This window comes from Gymnodraco acuticeps, unplaced genomic scaffold (genome assembly GCF_902827175.1).
Source record: "Gymnodraco acuticeps unplaced genomic scaffold, fGymAcu1.1, whole genome shotgun sequence".
In the NCBI taxonomy this organism is placed as follows: Eukaryota; Metazoa; Chordata; class Actinopteri; order Perciformes; family Bathydraconidae; genus Gymnodraco; species Gymnodraco acuticeps.
Window position 1 is genome coordinate 1,335,660 of NW_022991001.1, and position 22,122 is coordinate 1,357,781.

A 22,122-nucleotide genomic window follows, 5' to 3' on the forward strand; every position below is an offset into this window, starting at 1 on the left:
CTTATGGAAAACTGCATTTCGGTAGGTTTGAAATAACAGTAAATGTGTAAAAAAATTCTGCACAATCGATAAAAAATAAAAAATGATCTCTCTCTTAACCTCCCAGACACAAGCAGTACCCATAGCAACGCCCGGATATCCACTGCAGACAAGATGAAAGAGAAGGAAACAAATAAAGTGGAGGAGTAAGACAAGCTCAAACTCTCCAGGAAGTCAGGCCCTCTGAACATCCTCCCCAGGGTCCTCTGTGAGGAAGCTCCCAGGATCAAGGTGATATGGGAAACAACTGGAATCTGAAGGGACTACAGGGACACCCTTCCTCAGAGAAGGTCTCTGAAGCTAAATCAAACTCAGAGATGGCTGTTATGGTGTTGTCCACATCTTTCTTGGTATCCTCTATATCAGTTAGTGCTGAAATGAAACATTTCTCAATTTAGGGTTAATACATTTGTTTTGTTTTTTTCTTATCTTATAATCAACCACATTTTCTGTGGCTGTTGATGGGGGTGTTGCTGATGGTTGGGATCAGACTTAAGAAGAAGAACTTGACTTTCAGCTGTTTCATGGTCTCAACATCACTTTCAAATTACCAAAGGTTTCTTCAGTCAACACATTCATGTCCTCAAAAACACCTTCATCTTTAGCGACCTTTTTTTTTCTTTTTCGATGGGCTACGCCAACAAAGATATTGCTTGCCAGTCAACTACTGCATCTTCAACCTCAGGTATTATCTCTCCAGGTGTCTTCAGGGATGGATTTGAGGTTTCTCTTCTCCTCACAACTAAGATCAATTATTCTGCGGCTCCTTAAACGTAGCCTACTGCAACTCCACACAGTCACACTCTTAAAGAGCAGCAGGTGGGGGAACAACAGCCTGCATATCAAACGTCTGCAGGACTTCCTAGACAGTTGGAGAATACTGGTACAATAGAAGAAGAAGGGTCTAAAAAAAGGGATGGCTTGGCCTCCTTCAGTGAGTCAGGATTTCTGGTAGCTTTGTCTTTGGTAAGGGGATGGAAGCTCCCAAACTTCTTTTGCTTGAACTTCTGTCACCCAAAGTTCTTCTCCTCTCCTCCTTGTCTCGTTTAAGAAAGCTCTCATCACCAAGCTGGATTAGGCTCTGAAGTTTATTGGAGGCCTCGGGTTGTGCAATGTGGGGACTTGTATAAACTGTATGCACATGATCAGAATACACACAGTGACTAACAAGTTGAAGGGGTGAAGGTCTGTTCTCTGGAGGCAGGTCCATGTAATCTTGTAGGTATGCAATCCCTTCGTCTGGAAGATAGTAACAGGCGTGTTTCCAAGCAAAAGACACAGCCCTTAGACTTGAGAGAGCCAGTGGCACAGACCACCTTCAGGTTGGTAACCCCTGTGACTTCAGAGGGCATGGACTGTGGACGCTTGTCCTTCTTGGCCACAAGGACACCATGTCAAAAGAGAATATTGTAGATTGTCCTCAGATCGCATAAGGGCATTAACAAACCAGCTTCTGTTTTGAATTTGGCTTTTCTTTTTAACCTCCTGGAGGAATGACGTTTTGAGATATTTCTGCATGCAGTAACATTTCACAAACAACCCAAAAATATTTTCTTCTGCGTCAGTTTTTCTCGACACTGACAACAGTTCCATCTACCAAGTTGTCATCATGAGTTGGCATGGAGAAACAGCAAGGCTCACAACCACTCATATCTTCCTGATTCCCCAGTTAAAAGAGAAACTGTGTGGCAATGATGAGAAAAGAGGAGATTTCAAGTGGGGGGGGGGGGTGTTGACAGGATGAAGACAGAAACCAAAGGATGAAAGAATGCCGGGTAGAGAAGGTCTGTGCCCTGCGGGGCTAATGGGCATTACTGCTACAAACCCAGATCCATCTAACATATCTCATTTGTATGACTAATACAAAGCAATCAAACAAAGGAACAAGCTTTAGCCAAGGTTTTCTTAAAAACATGTGCACACTAGCCACTATTGCTATGTTCAAACTTCAATATATATTTTCAATACTCATAGTTTACCATTACAAATCAACCATCACAAGAGTGTTTTTCTTTTGTACCTAAGATTCTTATTAGTGCAGTAATTCATTGTTTTTAGATATTGACACAATATTTATTCTATTTTTCTTTTACAAAATCAGAAGAGGAATTTTGTAAAGAATTGTGTAGGGATGCACTGTTCTGACTTCTTCAATCCCGACACAAATACAAATTCCGGACTGATATCCAAATGACTTAAACACATACATTCTTTATGGGAAGTAAATGACATTAGTAAGAAATATTATTTTACAATGAACTTAAACCACCTTCAAAAAGCATGAGAATGTAAGGCTTTGCTCTTCTCCTGATTGCTGCTTTTTTATCAAGTCATATTGAAGCATAGTCAGAAACGTGCTTTGTCTGGTGTAAAGATTCATAACACATAACTTTGAATCGCAGTGCACACTGATAACATAGGTGTACAACTGATGCTCTGTTTGTAAAACCAGGTCAAGTGCATTGATAAGCAGATAAAGGGAGCAACAGATAAAAGGTTTATCTGATAGGAAGCAGAGATGACACACAACCCACTCTCAGCAGCGCTGCAGCAAGTCTACCACTTTTAGAAGCAACGGTTTGGTGGATTTAACGTGTCTACTTGAGCACAAAGATGCACAATATGGCTATGGCAAATCATAGCTTGTGTTAGAGATGTTATATTTATTTTGGAAAGACGAAAACTAGAGAGATTCAATGATCTTTGGCCTACCCACATTCCCCCAGCAGTCATATCCCACAACCCCAACCAGCCAATTCTGCAAACTGAAATGGAAAAGCCATCGAGTCATTTCTTTCCTTGAGGAGAAGACAGTTGTGCCTGTGTTTCCTTCTCTGTTACTCAACCTCCTTTGGGATGATCGCCATTGGAAATTGCCACAAGGGCTATAAATACAGAGAGGAGGTTTGGAAAATGTTTGCAGGGGATGGGGATTTTCCCCACTTGCCTTTAAATAAGGTGTTCCCTCCTCTGACAGCTGCTCAAATGTCATTCTGAAGAAAATGTCTGAATAAATAGAACAGAATAGAATGGGAGGGATGAAACCCTCTTTAATGGTCACACATGCAGAGCACACACAGTGACATGTGGCCTCTGCATTTAACCCATCCTAGTACCAGGAGTCTATAGGAGCAGTGGGCAGCTAGTGTACAGCGCCCGGAGAGCAATTGGTGTGGGGGGGGGGGGGCGGTTGTCCGGTGCCTTGCTCAAGGGCACCACGGCAGGGCAGGAGGTGAACTGGGACCTCTCAGAGTAGCAGTCCACACTCCATATTTAGGACCGTTCGGGGACTTGAACCGGCGACTCTACGGCTCACAGTCCAAGCCCCCACTGACTGAGCCACTGCTGGACAGGCTACAGTGCCCTCTGTATTTCACATTAAGAGTCCCAGGCTGTGCATAACAGCTAATACAGGAACAATTATGAGAAAAATGAGAACTTCTGCACATCTGGTAGAACATCTCTATATGCACTGTAAAGTTTAGAAAGTTTCAAGCCGTTCTAATAATTAAACGTTTTTTATAATCCTCTTAATGAAAAGCACCTTTGTTTGTCACCCTGTTTGTCAAGGAAAATGAATGTGAAACAGATTCCTTGCTCTCTACTTGAAGCAATATTTCACAACAAGCACCTGGGAGCAACAGAATGCAGGAGAGGCAATAAGCTGAGCAAGGAGAGCTGAGCAAGGACACCAGGTCTGGCTTGAACAGCATTGGTCAATAATGCTTACAGTTTAATAGGGGCTCTGTGTCTACGCCACTTAAAACAATGTACAAATACGTTTTGAGCACACTGTGAGCTCTGCAGATAGAGATAACCACACCCTTATGGGACATGGCAACGTTACCACGATCACTGCAAATAATCTTTGCTCCAGACGAGGCTCCACGGCAGATCATACTCGGCAATGATGTGCTGCCAGTTCCATGGTATTTTAATAGCAAGGAATGATAAACTGAAGCAATAAGTGAAGCTATCTGGAAGAAGGAATCACAAATCATAATCATGACTGACTGCTGGGATGGTTAAAAGTGTGATAAATCTCAGGGCACATTAGGGGAGAAGAAAACAGATCTCTCACCGTGCAAACTTGTTTTTGTGATACCTTTAAAAATGTGCAGCCTGTATTGTGATGGTTATGAGGCAGAGACTTTATCTCCATGTGCTCTTCATCACCTGTGCTTTGGCTTTAGAACAAACAAAACCACGGCAACAACAGACTTTTGCTTGGTTACTACCAACACATCTCAGAAAAATGAAACTGTCTGTACCTACGTCAAACCTCTTCCAGCTTCTGCTCTAAAATAAAGCCTTTTTTTAAAACACCAAAGACAACAAAGCAAAGGCTATAACACGATAATAAATGTATAAGTTATATATAAACGTTTTTAAAATGTTTCAACTAACCAAATGGGAATTAATATGCTGTGTTAGGGATGGGTGACATGACAATGTAATACCTTGCAATAGTAGAATTGTGTCCACCGGTAGAGATGTGGTTTTGATGGTGCTAGCCATTCTCGCGTGATCTTAAAATATATTTGAAACCTCAAATTTAGACCAGATGAAAAAAAAAAAAAAACATTCTTGTAATTGTGATCAGCTGCCCCAGGGCCATATGTGCAACCCATGAAGAAACCCAGCATGCATAGCTTTGCCGGGATACATATAAAGAAGCTGGTTTATTGTGTCCCTCTTTATGCCTCAATTAAAGCTCTTTGCCATGGTGGGAGTGGCAGGCGACAGGAGAACAAAGTGACAGTGGCTGCTTCAAAAACAAACCAATTCAACTCTTTTGGAAGATGAAATGCTCCCTGCATTCCAGTACAGACTTCATAGCGAGTCATTCAAGCTATATGGTTGTCTTCCAAGTCGTTAAACGCAATTCTGCATTTGACATTTGGAAACAGAGCAGTGGGAAAAGTGGTGGTAGCAGTATTGCTTAAACAAAGTACAAGCTCATCTGGTTAAACAAACTATTCTGCAACAATCTAGTATGCATCCAAGAAGCTGATCGATCAACTGTCTACAGTGAAACAAAAGCCAATACATCCGTCTCATATGTTCTCTCTGTTCTGGGGTTGGTGCCTGCCTCATGTTCGCTGGAAGTAAAACAAAAACGTTATTCTCCCAGGGCAAACTGATCATCTGCTGATATTCCTTGCAAAACTGTATCAGTAACCAGTACTGTAGGCTTCTGTTTGGGCGTTTAAGGTCTTGCTCTTTCTACTTATCCTCGCAACACACAAAGAAGCCTTGTTAGACAGAAGCAGTTGTGTCCCTAGAAAACCACAGGACAGCGGTAGGTCCCAGTCAGATGTGCACAGTGACTTTATCCCATCTAGGACAGTCACAAACCAGCCTTGTCTGTAAGGGAGCAAGATACTGAATCTGATTCACCAGCAGCATGCTGTTCTGTTTCTGACAAGTTGCAAAAGGCAAAAGAAGTAGCTGAAAGACTGCAAGGTGACAGGTCATGTCAGGTGGTCGTGGTGCAAGGTGTTTGCTATTGGAATTAAAAAACATAACATGGATTGACAAGTGTGGACATGTTTTCGGTGTTCATTTTAAAAGAAAAGGTGGTTGTTAATTGTTATGGTGACAAGACATGAAAGAGGGGCAGTTAAGAGTGTTACACTCACTCGGATAAGATCTCTGATGAGAAGCTAGTTTGTGATAGTACTTAATCATGGACATTTATATGAATTGGAAAATATTAAGAAAAAAAGAAAAAACGTTACTTTCGATATGGTTCATTCAAAAAGTAGTGCCATTACAAGACAGTTAGGATGACAATGATTAGGACATGATAGCTTAGACACTAACAATATGCCTATGGAAATATATATTGTGAAAAGATAGGCTATAACTTACATTAGGAGTTAGAGGAAATGTAACATAGTTAGCTAGCTAACAGTTTTAGCCAAAAATTAGGCAAAAAAGTAACATACACATTTGTAATGAAAGTACCACTAAGAACAGCAATCCGAAGAAGCTGGCATGCTGCACACACAGAATGGCAACAGTTCCATACAAATGACCATCCTGATATGTTGATTTGAATGGAAATGTATGTTCTACTCTAGTCTACCTCTTTGCAATGCTGGTGAAATGATTATTTTGGGGCATTTCATAAAACAAACTCCATACAAAATGAAATCCTCAACAGAATGTTGGAAGGAGCAAAAGGGTTTCAGCAGTTAGTATTGCACAAACCTCTCGTGAGGCTATAAGTGATTTTCAGTATAAAAGCATTGGAACATGAGCTGTCTAGATTGCGATTGAGGTAAAATGGCTGTCAGTGTGAGCAGTTAATGGATGCTCACAGCATCAAAGTGGCTGAACCCCTGACGTTATGAAAAAACCATGCGAGGCGTCTCAGGGAGGCATGAAGCAGCTGCACTGTGGATAGAGGAAAGGTGACAGGACTCACTTTCTCTAAAAGATCACAGTTAAAATGACTTAGAAAGCAGCTAACTTTGCAAGAGATGCCAGTTTGCCAAATGAAATCATAAGAGAACTGTGTGATTAAGAGGAACCAGGCCATGGCAACAGAAGAGAGGAAATGTGAGAGTTTCTGTGTGTGTGTGTATGTGTGTTGTGTGTGTGTGTGTGTGTGTGTGTGTGTGTGTGTGTGTGTGTGTGTGTGTGTGTGTGTGTGTGTGTGTGTGTGTGTGTGTGTGTGTGTGTGTGTGTGTGTGTGTGTGTGTGTGTGTGTGTGTGTGTGTGTGTGTGTGTGTGTGTGTGTGTGCGTGTGTGTCAGACTGGCCACTGCAGTGAGTCATCAAAAAACCCATGATAGGGTGTGGTCGGCCAGAAATGCCTGTAACCATGGAAGCATGACACATTACAGAAATATGAGTAAATACACGAGTCCAGAACAGTGGTCAGAGGAGATAGCATTGCTACTGGCAACCCAAAAACAGACAGACTCTTCCTGGAGGTGAAAGCTGTTCAGTGATTCATCACCAGGCAACCATTAGTGACCATCCAAAAGTTGCAGATGATAAAAACATCAAAAGACTGGCAGTGTGGGTGCAGGATGAGGTGAGCGCAGACTGGTTTTGACATTATGTTGAAGAGGACACACGTATTCCCCTCCAGGCTATGAAATACATATAATCCCAAGATAAAAAAACACAAGGATGAGAAGTTGAATTATTAAAAGGAATACTTATAATTTGAGTATCTACTATATGTCTGAAACCCACAGTTTCTACACTACACACAGCTATTTGCACCACTTTTTCAACATTACCCAGAAGCTCTGCTGCAGGCAAGGATTTTTTACAATACATACTGTGCATACCGATCTCAAGAAGAAGTCAATTAGACAGCAGTGTTGTTCACATTTTTTCTATGAACATTTTGACTTTTGACATTCTCTTGTGGCCCTGGGTCACTGGTGGAATGTATTGAAACTGCTGTGAATCTAAGCAGAGTACTGGGTGTTCCTTTAAGCTCTAGTTGATGCAAAGAAACGAGAGTACTACACCAAACCTTTTGCAGCAATTTAATATTTCTAGCAAGCTGCCAAAGGAGATAAGCTCTAAGGTTCAAAAATAAAGTTTATATTGGTATGTTCTTGTTGTGGCTGTCATTTAGGCATACTCCTGCAGATGAGGACTGTTAGAAACGGCACTGTTCCCTAAAAAACTAAAATAATATTTAAGAAATGTTCTCCGTGATGCAGAATGGCACTGAAAGCCTAATTGAAACACAAACCAGGGTGGTCTGCGTGCAGATAAGACGGTCAAACGTTCGTTTTTCTCCATGGAGGCTTGCAGGCCTCAGTCAACAATCTTCACAACTCATGAAATCTCCTTACACTCAGACCTTGAACAATGTCTTAGGCGCTAATAAACTACCAGATGAAGAAGAAACTTTCTGTACAACTGCCTCGAGGGACTTTAGGGTAATGGGTAGTAAATCCACTGTGGGGCAACAGTGGTGTTTCTGCATGCCAGATAAGCAACAACAAAACTTAAGGCACTTTGGCAAAGTAACACCCCCGTAGCTAAAATCCTCTTTGATCAAGCGGGGACTCTGAGGCTACTATGTCAGCATGATATGTGGGGGGGGGGGGACATTAATGGAGTCCTATAAATCATCATAAACAGTACCCTGACAGTGTGAAAGGGGCTACTTTAGAATAAACCCTTTCACTGCTTCCCCTACCCTCTTCCGTCCCCTTCTAGATCACTCCCAGATTTTACACCACCAAATGCGTGATAGTAGAGTGTCAAAGAAGAGGTATCATAGAGAAAAAGCAGCTTTTTTTTATATGCAGGGGCTGGCTGTTGTTGGCTGTTGTGCCTGCGGTGAGAGCTGGAAAACAAACTGCCTCTGCAGCTTTTAAAACTTCATCTCATTGCCAGGACAGTTCTGGAAATGGCACAAGGACGACGGCTTTATAACGTACAATTACTGACAATTTCAGTAGGAGGGGTGTTTGAATATAACTCACTTTGGATTGCAAAAAATAGAATGCATATCATGGTAGGAAATGTAAGGTACTTCATGCAGGCTTTGCTGCAAAGAAAAAGTGTCTGTGAATCAATAAATCAATTTATTCAATATTTTTATAAAAACCAACAAGGCGTGGTTCAAAATGTTGTTTCAAAACAAGTCTCTTCTATAAAATCATTTGAAATAAGATGATATTCAGTGATGAGTGTCCAAATAGAGAGAGATTGCAGTGTACTCGACAATAGAAACCTTTAAATAAGTGTCCAGGTCCTAACATCTGTCAGTAAAGCCCGCGTCACACTGTCCCGAAATTGACACCAGATGGACACACGAATATGGAATTGTGAATTTCGCACGAAGATGGCCCCGAACTTGGTCAACGGCCAAACAACAGCCGAAGAAAGTACGATGCCTATAGAAGGCCACACGATGGCGCCCGAACCACACACGAAGGCAACATTTACGTTACATTTAAGACATACAACTGCAACGAAAGTAACAAAAACAATTATGTTAAAGTACTATGAGACTTTACATTTTGGAAACTTGGGATTGTATATACTACAAATTGTCACTGATATTTTCAGACTTTGTTCTTTACTTTCTCCGTCTTTATATGTAGAAGATATTACGTTTTCTCCATCATGTTGTTTCCATAGCAACAACAACTTCCTGTCAACAGCGTAAACTCGCCTTCAAAATAAAAGCATCTAAATAAAACAGGAAGTTAACCTAAATTACATTTAGGACACACAATTGCAACGAAAGTAACAAAAACAATGTAATATCCTTTTCAGTTTCACAGAACACAAATTGGGTTATTTACATAATATGTTTACATGATTTTGTTGTGCAATAAAACAACCAGAGAAGCGATCTGCAAGGAAACATTGCACACTGTGGTCCCATCTCGATGTCATCATACTATAATACGATGGCTACACGATGGCATTGCGAGGGCTTCACGTAGTCGTGTTTCCTTTCTAAAACAATCGGGCAGCTTGTTGTTTCCTTCGTATTGTCTTTGTGAAGCGAAAAATGCCCGATGGCACCGATGATCACATGAAGTAAAGACGAAGATGACACGATTTGACAAGATGCCTCACGAGTGCCTTATGAAGGGCAAAATGGACACACAAATTCAACACGAAAATGAACCTTCGCAAGGTGTTTCGGCAATTTGTTGGCATGCCAAATATTTTGCCACCACTCACGAAGATGCTGTCTGAGCCTGAGAAACTCCACCGCCGGTCATACGATGGCTTAAGATTAGGGGTGTAACGGTACACGTACCGAAATTATTCGGTACGGGCCCTTCGGTTCGGTAAATTGGAAGTAATCTCAGGTGCTGCGTCGCAGCATTCAGAGTAATTTGCTCGAGAGCTGGTCACAGGGATGCGTTCAAATTTAGTGAGTAATTTGAGGAACTGTCGAAATGGCGAACGCAGATAAAGTTGAGCTCGAAAATCCTCCAGCATCATTGAAGTCTCCGGTTTGGGAACATTTTGGTTTCGCAGTTACGTACAAGGATGACGGACAAAGACAGGTGAACCGAACCAAAGCTGTTTGTCGGCATTGTTCAACTAAAATTGGTTACGCGGCTGGCAATTCATCAAACTTGCACACTCTTGAAAAGGCATCACCCGAACGTGAATATCACCGGTACCAAAAGAAAAAAGACTGAAGTGCAAACCCAACTCCCACTAGCATGTAAGCCTCCACCACTCGCAGAAAGTTCAGACCGAGCCAAAGCTATTACAAACGCCAAATATCCTTATGTTGCCATGTTAGCAAAGCGCTACCTGGCTGTATCTGCTACCTCTGTCCCTAGCGAGAGGGTGTTCTCCACAGCAGGAGACATTGTTAGTGCCAGCAGATCTGCCCTTTCGGCAAGCAATGTGGACAAGTTCATCTTTCTTTAAACAACATGAAAATACAATGACAAGCAAGTCATAATGTCAAACTGGCTGCTTAGGTGCTAGTACAGTACAGTTCAAATTAGGGGTGGGCGATATTGAAAAATATATTATCACGATATTTTTTCAAGCAGTATCACGATAGACGATATATATCACGATATTTTTTCATGTCGGTTATTATGGTTATTTTTCAAGTTACTTAACAGTACAAGCACCTACAAGGTAACAGAAACTAAAACAAAAAGGAGTAACAGACCAAAATAGCATTTCAAGCTGGTTTTATTTCTGAAATGAATCCCTGAATGAACAATTCAACATTTTGATATGGCTTCAAGGCACAGTTGCTCAGTATACAAATGAACTTTCTGAGGTAGCACTAGCACTAGCTTGTCAAACAACTCGGACTGAACTACCAACACGAAAGCAGAGGTGCGCTGACATTGTGAAATCGATCGGGCTTGATATATGGTGAAATTAAAATCAGTAGGTGAGGCTGGGGGAGCGGGAGGGGAAGAGGCTCTCCATCCGCTGTCATAGCCCCCTGCGCCGCGCACGGAGAGCCTCTTCCCCTCCCGCTCCCCCAGCCGTTCAAATCCAGTTTTGGACAGTCTGCCGTGGTTCCATCCCATTTCAAGTGCTGTTCGAGGATCAGCGTAACCCTCGGAGCACACTCTCCAATCACAGAGCTTGAGGACTATCACGGGGTTTGTCAAACAGAGCACATGGTGTAGTCCAAACGATAGCTGGGGATTCTGGGTAGTGTAGTGTTTTCTGCCATCCTTTACTCCGAAAAAATATTTGTTTCTCCGAATCGAAGGGGGAAAATACAAAAGCATTGCACACAATTTAAACCAATCAATGTTGTGTAATTAACAAGGATAATCTGGTGTTTTTTAGTCGATGAGTAGTGCAGATATCACTGTAAAATCAATCGACAGTAAGGGGAATACTTACTTCCGGGTGTACAATTCTCCGTTATCCAATGAGAATGGACGCTCACATTGCCTTTAAGGGCAGTCGACACAAACGAATGCCGTGCTTCCATGAGCGTCAAATCCCGCCGCAGATGGGAATACATTGCAATCAGTTGAAAGCTATTTGCGTCCCTTTATGAAGCTGAAGGAGCCTAGGAGCGTCACAACTGCACGCCACGGACACTGACCAAACGTCGCTCCTGGACGATTATGGAGTGAGAGTGTGTTGGCTAACCCTAACCGGACAGGGGATCGTGTCCGTCTCTGTGGCTTCAGGCTTGATCGCCGTTCAAATGACAGTTTTAATGATCTCAATGGGAATGGTTAGCGTTTCATATGCATGCAAATAAAATAAAATATAAGCCAACAGAATCAACCAAGACAATAAATGAAGTGCAATACTGTCTGAATCCTGACTAGACAGCTTTAGAGCATGTCTTTCACATCAGTTTTTTTTTTTTCAAGTTTTTTTCAAGTTTTTTTATCACGATAGATACGATATCTCTGAAAAAGCATATCGTGGAGACCTAATATCGTCACAACGATATATATCGTCATATCGCCCACCCCTAGTTCAAATACAGATTACTTCAGTTCATCGAAATGCTGCACCTTAATGTTTATTTTTATTATATTTTGTATTTATTTGAGTGAATACATTATTCACAGGTTAATAATAATTTTAAAAAAACAACAAATATTTTATGTTTTGTGATAATATTTTCTGCTGTACCGAAAACGTTCCGAACCGTGACCTAAAAACCGAGCCGAAATGTTTGTGAACCGTTACACCCCTACTTAAGATGCCCTCGTGAATGGCCCGATGTTGTTACGATCAGAGCCGCATTTGAACATTTTCTTTATCGTGTCAATTTCGGGACAGTGTGACGTGGGCTTAAAGAAATGTATGCTAATTAAACGTGCCTTCTAAATCAATCTAAAATCTGATCAGACTTCGGAGGCACCCAAGTCAACCAGCAAGTCGATTGTATCGCTGAAACATTTATTAGACTGATTTGTCAAGTGACAACAACAAAATCTACTTTTTATTGACTTTAATCGTGAACTAAATAATACTTTTTGGAGCGTTGGTCCGACAATGAAAGTAAGCTGAATAGCTCTGTAAATTGGGATAAACAAACGGGGTGAATTAGATGAAATAATCATTAGTTTCAGACCTTATATCACACAAAAAGCAGACGGTCTGTAAAAACACGTGATTCAATCCTCTCACCAAAGGGCTCAAGATTTAATTTGAGATACAGAAAGAGAGACAGAGACATCGCCTTGATCTGCACATCAGATAGGCTACAGTTGATTCCCTTGGCATCAGAGCAAAGAGCATGTCAGACATAATGACCAACATCCTGCAGCATCTCATGCCACCAACAAACACAGCACAGGCCGCCAGTCACTATCATTAAGTCAAATGAAAAACTGTATTCATATCCACATACAAAGCTGGTATGTGACTATTGTAGACATTTGGATAATCGTATTGAGACACTGTTACAGAGAATGAGATTTTATCAAACTCTCTTCTAAGAGACAACGTTTGCTAAATCTAAAGGCTACAAAAACAGGTAACTTTAAAAAAAAAATTAGCACATAGAAGGACTTCACCCTTTCTGTGCCACCTGCAGCAACCACTGGCCCCAGGGAGCCACAACTCAAACCCACAAACAGTTTTAAAGGCAGGAACAGCCACTTACCTAGAAGAAAAAACACAAGAGAAAGAGGCAAATTTAGCAAAAATGCAGTTCTCCTAAAGTGAAATAGTTACTGTTCCAAAAATATAACTGCTAGTATAAAAAAAGAAAGCACTTTAAAATGGGAGTGGTGTTGACACAAACACTGTGCGTTACTGTAGTTGATAATGGATTGAACAGTGCCAACAAAACCTTTTGGAAATGCTTTTAATGCTATAAGATGCAGATTAATGAGAAGACCACAAACCCTTCAGGGCAAAATTAAAGAAAGACAAATAAAGCAGATGGAAATGGCTTTTGAAGTAGCATTGATCTTCATAGTACTTAACTCTGTGAATGCAATCTCATTAAGGCCCCCACCAACTCTGCCATCAGCCTGCAGTAGCTTCACTAACAGTCCCCTGCAGGGACAGCTACAAGCCCAGAAGCAACTGTGTTTTAAAGCTTGTCTTTCAAGTGGTTTAAGAGTCACCTGGTTTCAATTCCTGAGCCGATTCCCCTTGCCCTAACCAAACAAAGCATGGAGAGTGTAATCATGTCCCCCCGAGAGGAGGATTAGAGGAGGGAGTGTATGATTAGAGAGGATGTGTCAGTACAGAGGCAGTCTCTCTACTGAACTACAGGAAACCTGGGGTTAATGAGACTATGTAATCACATCAGCTAAATTAGGAGGACACTCCGCTAAGATTGTGGCCAGATTTTTTAAACCAGCATGACTGACAGACTCACTGACAACTGTAACAGGATTACACTCACTACTATCATTACTATTACTGAGCCAACACAGAGCACACAATCAGTTCTTACAGACTGAATTATACACCTATAACAGAATATGAGAAACAAAGACTGAGTGCCCAGATTCATATTGGGCTTGTTGTAATCCATGCTATCCCAATCCTGCATTGACCCATAATGCACCTCAGATCAAGTATCAAGGCTCAGGGCCCATTTACACGGGAACACAAATGCAAACTAAACGCAAACGAACCAAATTCGATATAAAAAAAGTCTTCCGTTCACACGGATACGGCTCAATAAACGCGTCCCTTCACACGAGACCGCTCGACCCGCTGTATACATATGAGCCTGTAAGTGGCGCTGTACTTCCGCCACAAAATACACCAAAAGCAGCGAAGAAGATCCCCGAGCATGGTTGCCTTCTGTTTATTCTCCGCGGTGGATTTAGCAACATGTAGTTCATGTAGTTTCTCCATGTCCACTTGTTGCTGATGGTTGTGGTAGAGGAGCTCTAGATGTTGCACTAACATCTGTAGCAAGCTACTGACCATGCTACAGCAGTGAGCAGAGGTGGGGAGAGGCAGGGCTATGGCTTCATCGTTATCAGGAAATGATCGTATAGGACGTACATACGGAGCCGTTTGCCCCCCCCAGAGCGTTCCGTCCGCAGATCTATCCACCTTGGGACCCGTTATCGTTTGAGGGGTCCGTTTCCGCGGTTCCGTTACGGCCTCGTGTGAACGAACGGGCTATACGAAAGAGAAAAGTAGCGGACACAACCCGTTTTGTTCCCGTGTAAACAGCACCTCAGTGTAGTCATTGTGGTGTTTGTTATTTTAGGGGTTTGTTTACTCAAACTGTTTACTGCATTACCTAATTTTCTTATCGATCTTGGTTTGTTAGTTCTACGCTTTTTCTAAAATGTTCATTTAAGGGGTGTGTATTAGGAAAGGTTTTCTTACTAAAACCCGTAATACAGGAAAATACACACCCCTTAAGTTAAGAAATGCACATTTTGAGTGCTGAACATGCAACAGCTGACAGCCTGATGCTAAAAAGCCCTGCAGGGGATTCTGGGTCATCAGCTGTTTTTTGGGCCACTTTATGGCAGCAGAAGCAGCAGAGAGTAAATGTATTTAATACCAACATATTACTTGTCTTAAGTTGATAAGACAAACCTGTTAGCAACATGCAACAGATATGTATGTGCCAAAGATACATATGGATCAAATATCCACTCTCGGTTACTGTAGGTCGTAATCAAAGCAATGTAGCTCTTTAGCTGCTAAATGTTAGTGGTAACTTTGTCTGCTGTTTGGTTCCCCGCAGATGGTGTAAACTACATTTATCAGAACTGTTTTGCTGAAAACGGCTTCCTGCTTGCACACTTGGCGGAAAAATACAATGTGGAGCTGGTAATCTAAAACTTTCTTGCCCAATGCATATACGCAGTACAGATTGGGCATTCACAAGAATATGCGAGTAGGTAATGACAAAGTTAATGTGATAAAGTTCAAGCGAGCGTTTGTATTACTCTTGAATAAGGAGTTTAATTGGATGGCATTAAAGAATGTTGGCAAAACTCCAATTATACAGTGTGCAGTTTATCCAAAGTTTAAGAACAGGGGGAGTTGATTTTTGAACACATCAAGTTCCTGAAAATGGCTCTGGAATGCCATGACAAGCATGATCTGATCTGACTCATCTACATAAACAGGGCATACGCATGACAAATACTCTTAGTCTTTGTTGTTATTTGATACAGCTAATAAATGTATTTAGGGGCGCGGACAGGAAGGTAAAAAAAGCATTGACGTTGAGATGTCTTGTCCGAAAATATTGTTGATGGGATTTATAAAACTGAATCATAAGAATAACGTTTCGGCTGTAAAACCAAAACAAGCAGAAGGACACTAAAACATTCAGTAGACCTGATAAGAACAATGGAAATGTGTTGTAATTATATTTATTTTTAATTTGTACATTACATTTCATTTAGCTGACGCTTTTATCCAAAGCGACTTACAATGACCGATTACAGGGACATTCTCCCTGGAGTAACTGAAGGCTAAGTGCCTTACTCAAGAGCACACTAGTGCTGGTGTTCCTGGTGGGATTTGAACTCGCAACCTTCAGCCCACCTCACTATCCATTAGACCACCACTATCCCCTGAAACATATTGATTTCAATTGAATTAGGGTGGGGCAAGCTCTTTGGTGTTGTTATGTCTCTGCATGCAGTGTACGTGGTTTTCCCATCTGGAGTGACTACTACCCCTGGCTGCACAGAAACAGGTGAGGAATCTGAAACATGGCCATGCACCAATTTCTTCAGCTCAAATAGCAGCTGAAGCATCTGAGAGCAACTTAATACTGCTTCTCCAGATACAGGCAGAGTGACATGTGATCCCTCCATATCTGAGCATGAAACACAGACATCACCAACATGCAGCAGACACGCCTAATGAGGCCAGTTCAGGCGTTCAAGAATCACAAATGTACAGAAAGATGTCCATTTCACAAGCATATTTAGTGTTTTGAACTATGAGCCCCACCGCTCAAATACAGCAGCCACTTATGTATCCCCTGCATTGGATCGTTATATGCTGGGATATTCTTGGCCAGCAAAAGTGCAGCAGTAGAGAAGAAAAGAAAATGCTGATGTGATGCTGGACTGTTATCTGCAGATCAAACAGAGCACGACTGCAGATACACATGTACGGGATGTTGAGGGGAAATAAGGAAGCAAATTATAGTGGGATACTTATTCATCACTAAATGGGAGATTACAATCTAAACCATATACTTATAGGTCATGAGGAAACCTCATAATAACCCCAATCATGTTGTTGCTTTTAAGTTGGTTCTGGAAAGCCTACATGTTGTTTATCTGTACAACGGAAAGCTGCAATCAATAGTTTCAGTAGAAGGATTTTCACCTCATGATCATTAAACGGATAGTTCAGATGTTTTGTGGCGTGGTTAATGTTTACTAGTCCTTTTAAACATCAAAGTCATACAATTATACAAGTGAAAATAACCGTTATGCAAGCAAGGTAACATTTGATGAAGTGTACACTTAAACTGACATTGTTTTTTTTTTTCGGTGGGCTTTTCTTTTTATGTTTCTAAATTACATTATGCTGACACACTCAACACAGCTGTACATGCTAAGCTGTTACTGGTGTCTGATCCTCCAAGCTTACAGGCAATACACTTAAATGGATAGGTAGGCCATATAATCTCCCCTTTAAACATCAGGACTAACCCCTTTAGGTGACTGGGTGTTTAGAAAGCATTTGCTTAAAGCTATATTCTGTTGTTGGTTCTGAGTTTCCTTATCTGAATATCTAATAAATTAAACAATATCAAATATCACCAAAACACATGGATTTGTTACAGCTTAGTTATCACCTGTCTAACTGATACTGCAATCACAAGTGATGTCAAAACAATATCACATGGTATTGCCGACAATAGCAAGCACTTCCTGTCTGTCTCTGTTCATGTTATAGACACACGGTTTTCACTCTGGGCTGCAGGTTTGGAAACAACAGCTGATGACCCAGAATCACCTGCAGAGCTCATTAGCAAACTGGTTGTCAGCTGTGGCGTGTGCACCGTTCATAACTCTCATTCCAGTTCAAACAAAGGCAATCCCTACGAGGTTGTATCACCGTTATTGTGAGAAAGGGAATCCACTGAATGATTCCAAAAAGGACTAGTGTCATTGTTAGTACCTGAACTTGATAAGCAGAACACAGCTTTATTATTTATATGTGTACTGTATGCTTGTTTCCCCCTGAACATATTCATCTGGGAAGAACTCCTGTATTCATGTTTTTGTATATATAATGTTATAACGCTTCTTTTAAGTGTTATAATTAATCAATTACTTTCTGAGTATCTGTGTGAAATATTGAAGTAGCTCTGCAAAACACAACCTGCCACTGTCAGGAAACCACTTTGACACTAAACCGCCAGAGCTCAAGAGCACTGACCCCTGCCCTGACTTTCCTTTTAACTGGATATGGCTGGTTTGAACCTGCACTGCTTGAAAGGCCCAACTTTCAAGCAGGCATATAACATACAGGAAGCATCACTCACAGTAGTGCACTGTTGAGTTGGAGAAGTTGGAGATAACACAATGCAGAAATCAGGTAAGACACAGAAGAATGCTAAACAAAAGAAAATACATTTTCAGAGTTAAGTAAGAAAGTAAATAAGAAAGAAAAGCTTCCATCAGTGGCGAGCCATCAGGCCCTCTAGGCCCTCTCTGAGAGCCTAAGATATTCTAAACAATTATATTTGAAAAGATAAAAAGACATTTTTTTTTTTTTTAATATTTTCTAATCATAAATGGATAGATTTATGATCGATAGATTTATGATGGATAGATTTATGATTAGCATAAGTTCGTTCATGATGGCTCATGTCAGTGATAGTGATGACATCGTTGCGAAATTATTAACCGAGTCATTTTCAAGATTGAGTTACAATGATAAGTTGGAGTGACAAAGGATCAGCTGAATGACCCCGGTAACAAAAATGAGTTCATTGTTAGTTCAGCAAATTCAGCTCTTTGGCCCTTTTTCAGAGATCTGCATAAGCCTTAAATGAGCTCAGAAATATCTAGGTCAAGAACCCAAAGCTGTCTGGTAGACCAAGGTTAAAGTGAGAAGACTATCAAGATGTTTTAAAGGGTGAACTCTACTGTCAGGAATGAGTCATCAAAGCCATGTGTCAAAAGTGGCCCCGCTTGTCCCAACACACACAGGAGAGCATCAACAGGCTCTTGTGTCAAGGCGCTGATTCTGTACCAAGTGCCTGGAAATAGCTGACAAGAACGCACAATGGGAGCAATGGTCTTGAGGTGACGACATGCTTACAAATGAAGTGAGCTTCACTAAGTAAGCAGCAGTGTTTAACATATTAAGGAACTCCTTTGGGAGTGCTCAGTGAAGCGAGGGAGCTTTTGTCCCAGGAGCTCTGTGGAAAACATTCTCAGCCTGTCTGAGTGAGGAGGACTTCTTTAGATCCCTCTCCAGGATCATTTAAAGGCCCATGCCATCCTGGAAGCTGCTCCAAAGTCTGATCACATTTCGCCAAAAATACTCCAAATAACCCACAAGTCCACACAGAACAGCTTTTTTTTTTTTTTCACTCCTTTTGGCTCTCACTAGTTGGGTTGGGTTCTGTCGCCTCAAATTTGAGGCTTTCTGTCGCTATAATTGTCAGTCAGTGTGCTGTGAATCCTTTACTTAGTGAGATATGTGCATATACAGTATGCTGAACATTGAGTCACAGACACACAGTAAATGAAGCACTCTCAATGGCCTGAACATCTTAATAACTTAGTCTGGAAATACCAACCATGCAGACCGTGGTGCCTGCAGGGCATGACATATAGCTGGAAGGAGAGGAGCAGTATGTGAATATATTTAAGAGGCCTTAGGGACAGAACTTACTCAGAACATCCACACAGTTGGGTGCATGCCAATAATAAGACTAAGAGTTTGATTCAAAACAGAATTGGCCTTACTTTGCAAGTGAAGCAACATACCATAATACCAAACCCTGGAGAAAAGCGTTGGGTATTATTAGAAAAAGTATGATACCAGAGTTTTAGACAATACTTTCTTAATTTGAACAGAATCAATATTCTTACATACAAACAAGAACTTCCCTATAAGTAAATAAAAAGTGTCTGAAATATGCAACAATGTTATCTAGTAATAGAAAATTACGCAGCATCCGGACTAATACCACCAGATTCAGAGACAGCTTCATCCCGCAGGCAATAAGACTGTTAAACAACTGAACTGCTGAAACAATTTCATAACATTCATCTGCTACTTAGTCATTATGTATCTAATATATCCAATAACTTGTATATAGACTCGTATTGCACTATTCCACTTTTTTTCTCTCACTTTTTTTAGAACTATTTTTCTTTTGTATTACTTTTAATATAATATACTTTAATATTGCTTTAATATTGTCTGCTTATCTGTATTATTGTGTTGCATTGTTGGAGAAGCCTGTGGAAATGTTAGTTTGACAATAAAGAACCTTGAACCTTGAAAATATAGGTTGAAATGATTAAAGGATCAATGACAAAACTGCTGTTTTGCTGTTTTATATCCAATTAAACTAAATAGTTTTGGTTCTGGACTTGTGGTCGGATAAAACAAGGCACCTCAAGTAACATTGGAGATAGTAGTCATGAGGATTCTTTCACTTTTTTGACATTTTAGACAATTCATCTAAACAACAATTGCCAAACTAATTTGATAATAAAACTGAGTTGCGGCTCCAATCTCAATAATAAAATGCTTGTGAAACTGATCGTGCATTGGAACGTTTCTGATCGTTGTCAGAGACATATTGCGGTCAATAGTATTGAGCTTTAATATCAAGCAGCCCGAATGGAGAACTAGCTGCACGTAATGAGACTGAAAAGGATTGTATAACTGGATTCTGAGACATTCAGGTCGTGGGATACCTATAAGGGAGAGGAGTGGGAGGAGCACACTGCTGATGTAAACACTATGTAGGAAACATCTAACCATGCTGCAGCCTGACGAGCAGCAGAACAGATGGAAACATATTTCCTGCAGATGTTGTCCTCTGACCAGGCTGAACACTCTTATCTCTGACTGAGGGGCAGGGCAAAGCACGGCCGTATCCCTGCTGTTACCGCGGTGATGCAGCAGCAGTCACTCTGCATCACCCGGCGCAGACGCAATCACTGTGCCGCATGCAGCAGCAGCAGCAGCAGCAGCCCCACAGCTTGTAAAACACATCCTCTCTGCACAGTCATTGCCCCTGACCCCTGATCCCTCTGCTCACGTCTGGACACAAAGAAGAACAAAAGCTCTTCATCCACAAAGAGCATGTCTGACAACAGAACAGAGGATTATGATACCTCCATTTTACCCGACAGCCCTGAAACCATTCAAAACTGAACTTTTTCCTCAGCCTGCATCTAAACGATGAGGACGTCCTCACCATCGTGGGAAAACAAGGCAGTCCAGAATACGCTAGATATTGAAAAAGGCGTGAGGAGTACCTTTTAGAGAGCTGATCTCATGCTGGATAGATCTTCCAGGGTCCATGCTCACTGTGTCTGCAAACTGACGAGTCAGCTCTGAAACCCCAGGCTTGAGGATGCTAACGTCTCTCCGCTAACTGCAGCCTGTTTCTCCCTCTCTCCGCTCCGCTGCTGCCACAGAAGTTGGCAGCTTAGTGTTTTTGTTCTCCCTCTCTCTCCTGCCGGCTTGCACACAATCACTGTCAGCAGAGAAATTGTGAAAGGAAGGAGCTCCCTCCTTTCTCTCCCACCTCAGTCTCACCCCTCCCTGATGTTGTCCCGTCCCATCCTTGTGGTGCTCAGGGAGGCGCCTTAACCAATAACAGTCAGGTTGCACCATCACATCACAACAGTGTGTACAGCTGAAGGGAAGCAGTCAATGCAGAGTGTGAAATGATGACAGATTGAACTGGTGCTGTATGAGAAGTGTTCATGTTCATTCCCAGATCAAATATGACTCTATAGGTCTCTAGGAGATACAAATAAACAGTTTACTTTGACATGTGGTGTTATAAAACTAGATATCTGTTCAAATAAAAAGTATAAAATCAGGGTAAGTGACGTTTCCTTCTCCCTCAGGACAATGGCGTCAGTGACTCAGCATTACCTCTCACTATAAAACTAAAAGCCTTTCTATTTGAATGAAAAGCGCTGCAGAGGATACCTCGGATCTCAGGGAGGGGCTCAGATGACACAGCACTTTTTTAGTTAACTAATCTTTGCAATCAGAATGAAATGAAATGATGGCACTTTGAGATAGATTGAATTACATTCCCATGACAGCTAATGAGAACTTCAAATTACACACATTTTAAATTGAGTGTGTTAAAAAAAAGATATTAAGCAAACGATCCAATCCAGCGGTAAAAATACACAACTAAAGGTTTACATTGTTAGAGCCTCGACAGTGTTATTTTAGAAGATGAAGGTTATGCTGCCTTTGACTCAGCAGTCTCTTCAATCCTCCAAAGACTGGCTGGCACTCTGCTGTGTCGTGTCTGAAGTCAGCAATACTGAAATTGCTATGCTGTCTAAGTATGAATACATTAACAGCCTCTACATTTAAGACTTTGACCAGAAGTGGAAAACATATAACAATACGTGTGTGCAGTATGTGAAACTCAGAATTCCTAGTTGGCAGAATTTAACTAAGTATAACACATTGCGATTGTAAATTA

The 22,122-nt window shown here is 41.3% G+C and overlaps 1 protein-coding gene across 8 annotated transcripts in view; it reads right to left on the reverse strand.

Moving 5' to 3' along the window:
- Positions 1-22,122, reverse strand: part of pleca (plectin a) — a 108,669-nt gene that overhangs the window by 56,058 nt on the left and 30,489 nt on the right. Inside the window, exon 1 of one of the 8 annotated variants that reach the window (XM_034236023.1) lies at positions 20,924-21,093. The exons of 6 other annotated variants lie outside the window; for them this stretch is intronic. In XM_034236023.1, the coding sequence (XP_034091914.1) occupies positions 20,924-20,969 (46 nt within the window). In that variant the 5' untranslated portion in view covers positions 20,970-21,093. Of the gene's footprint in view, positions 1-20,923; positions 21,094-22,122 lie in introns of those variants that run through there. One more of the 8 variants, XM_034236025.1, reaches the window with a different exon arrangement.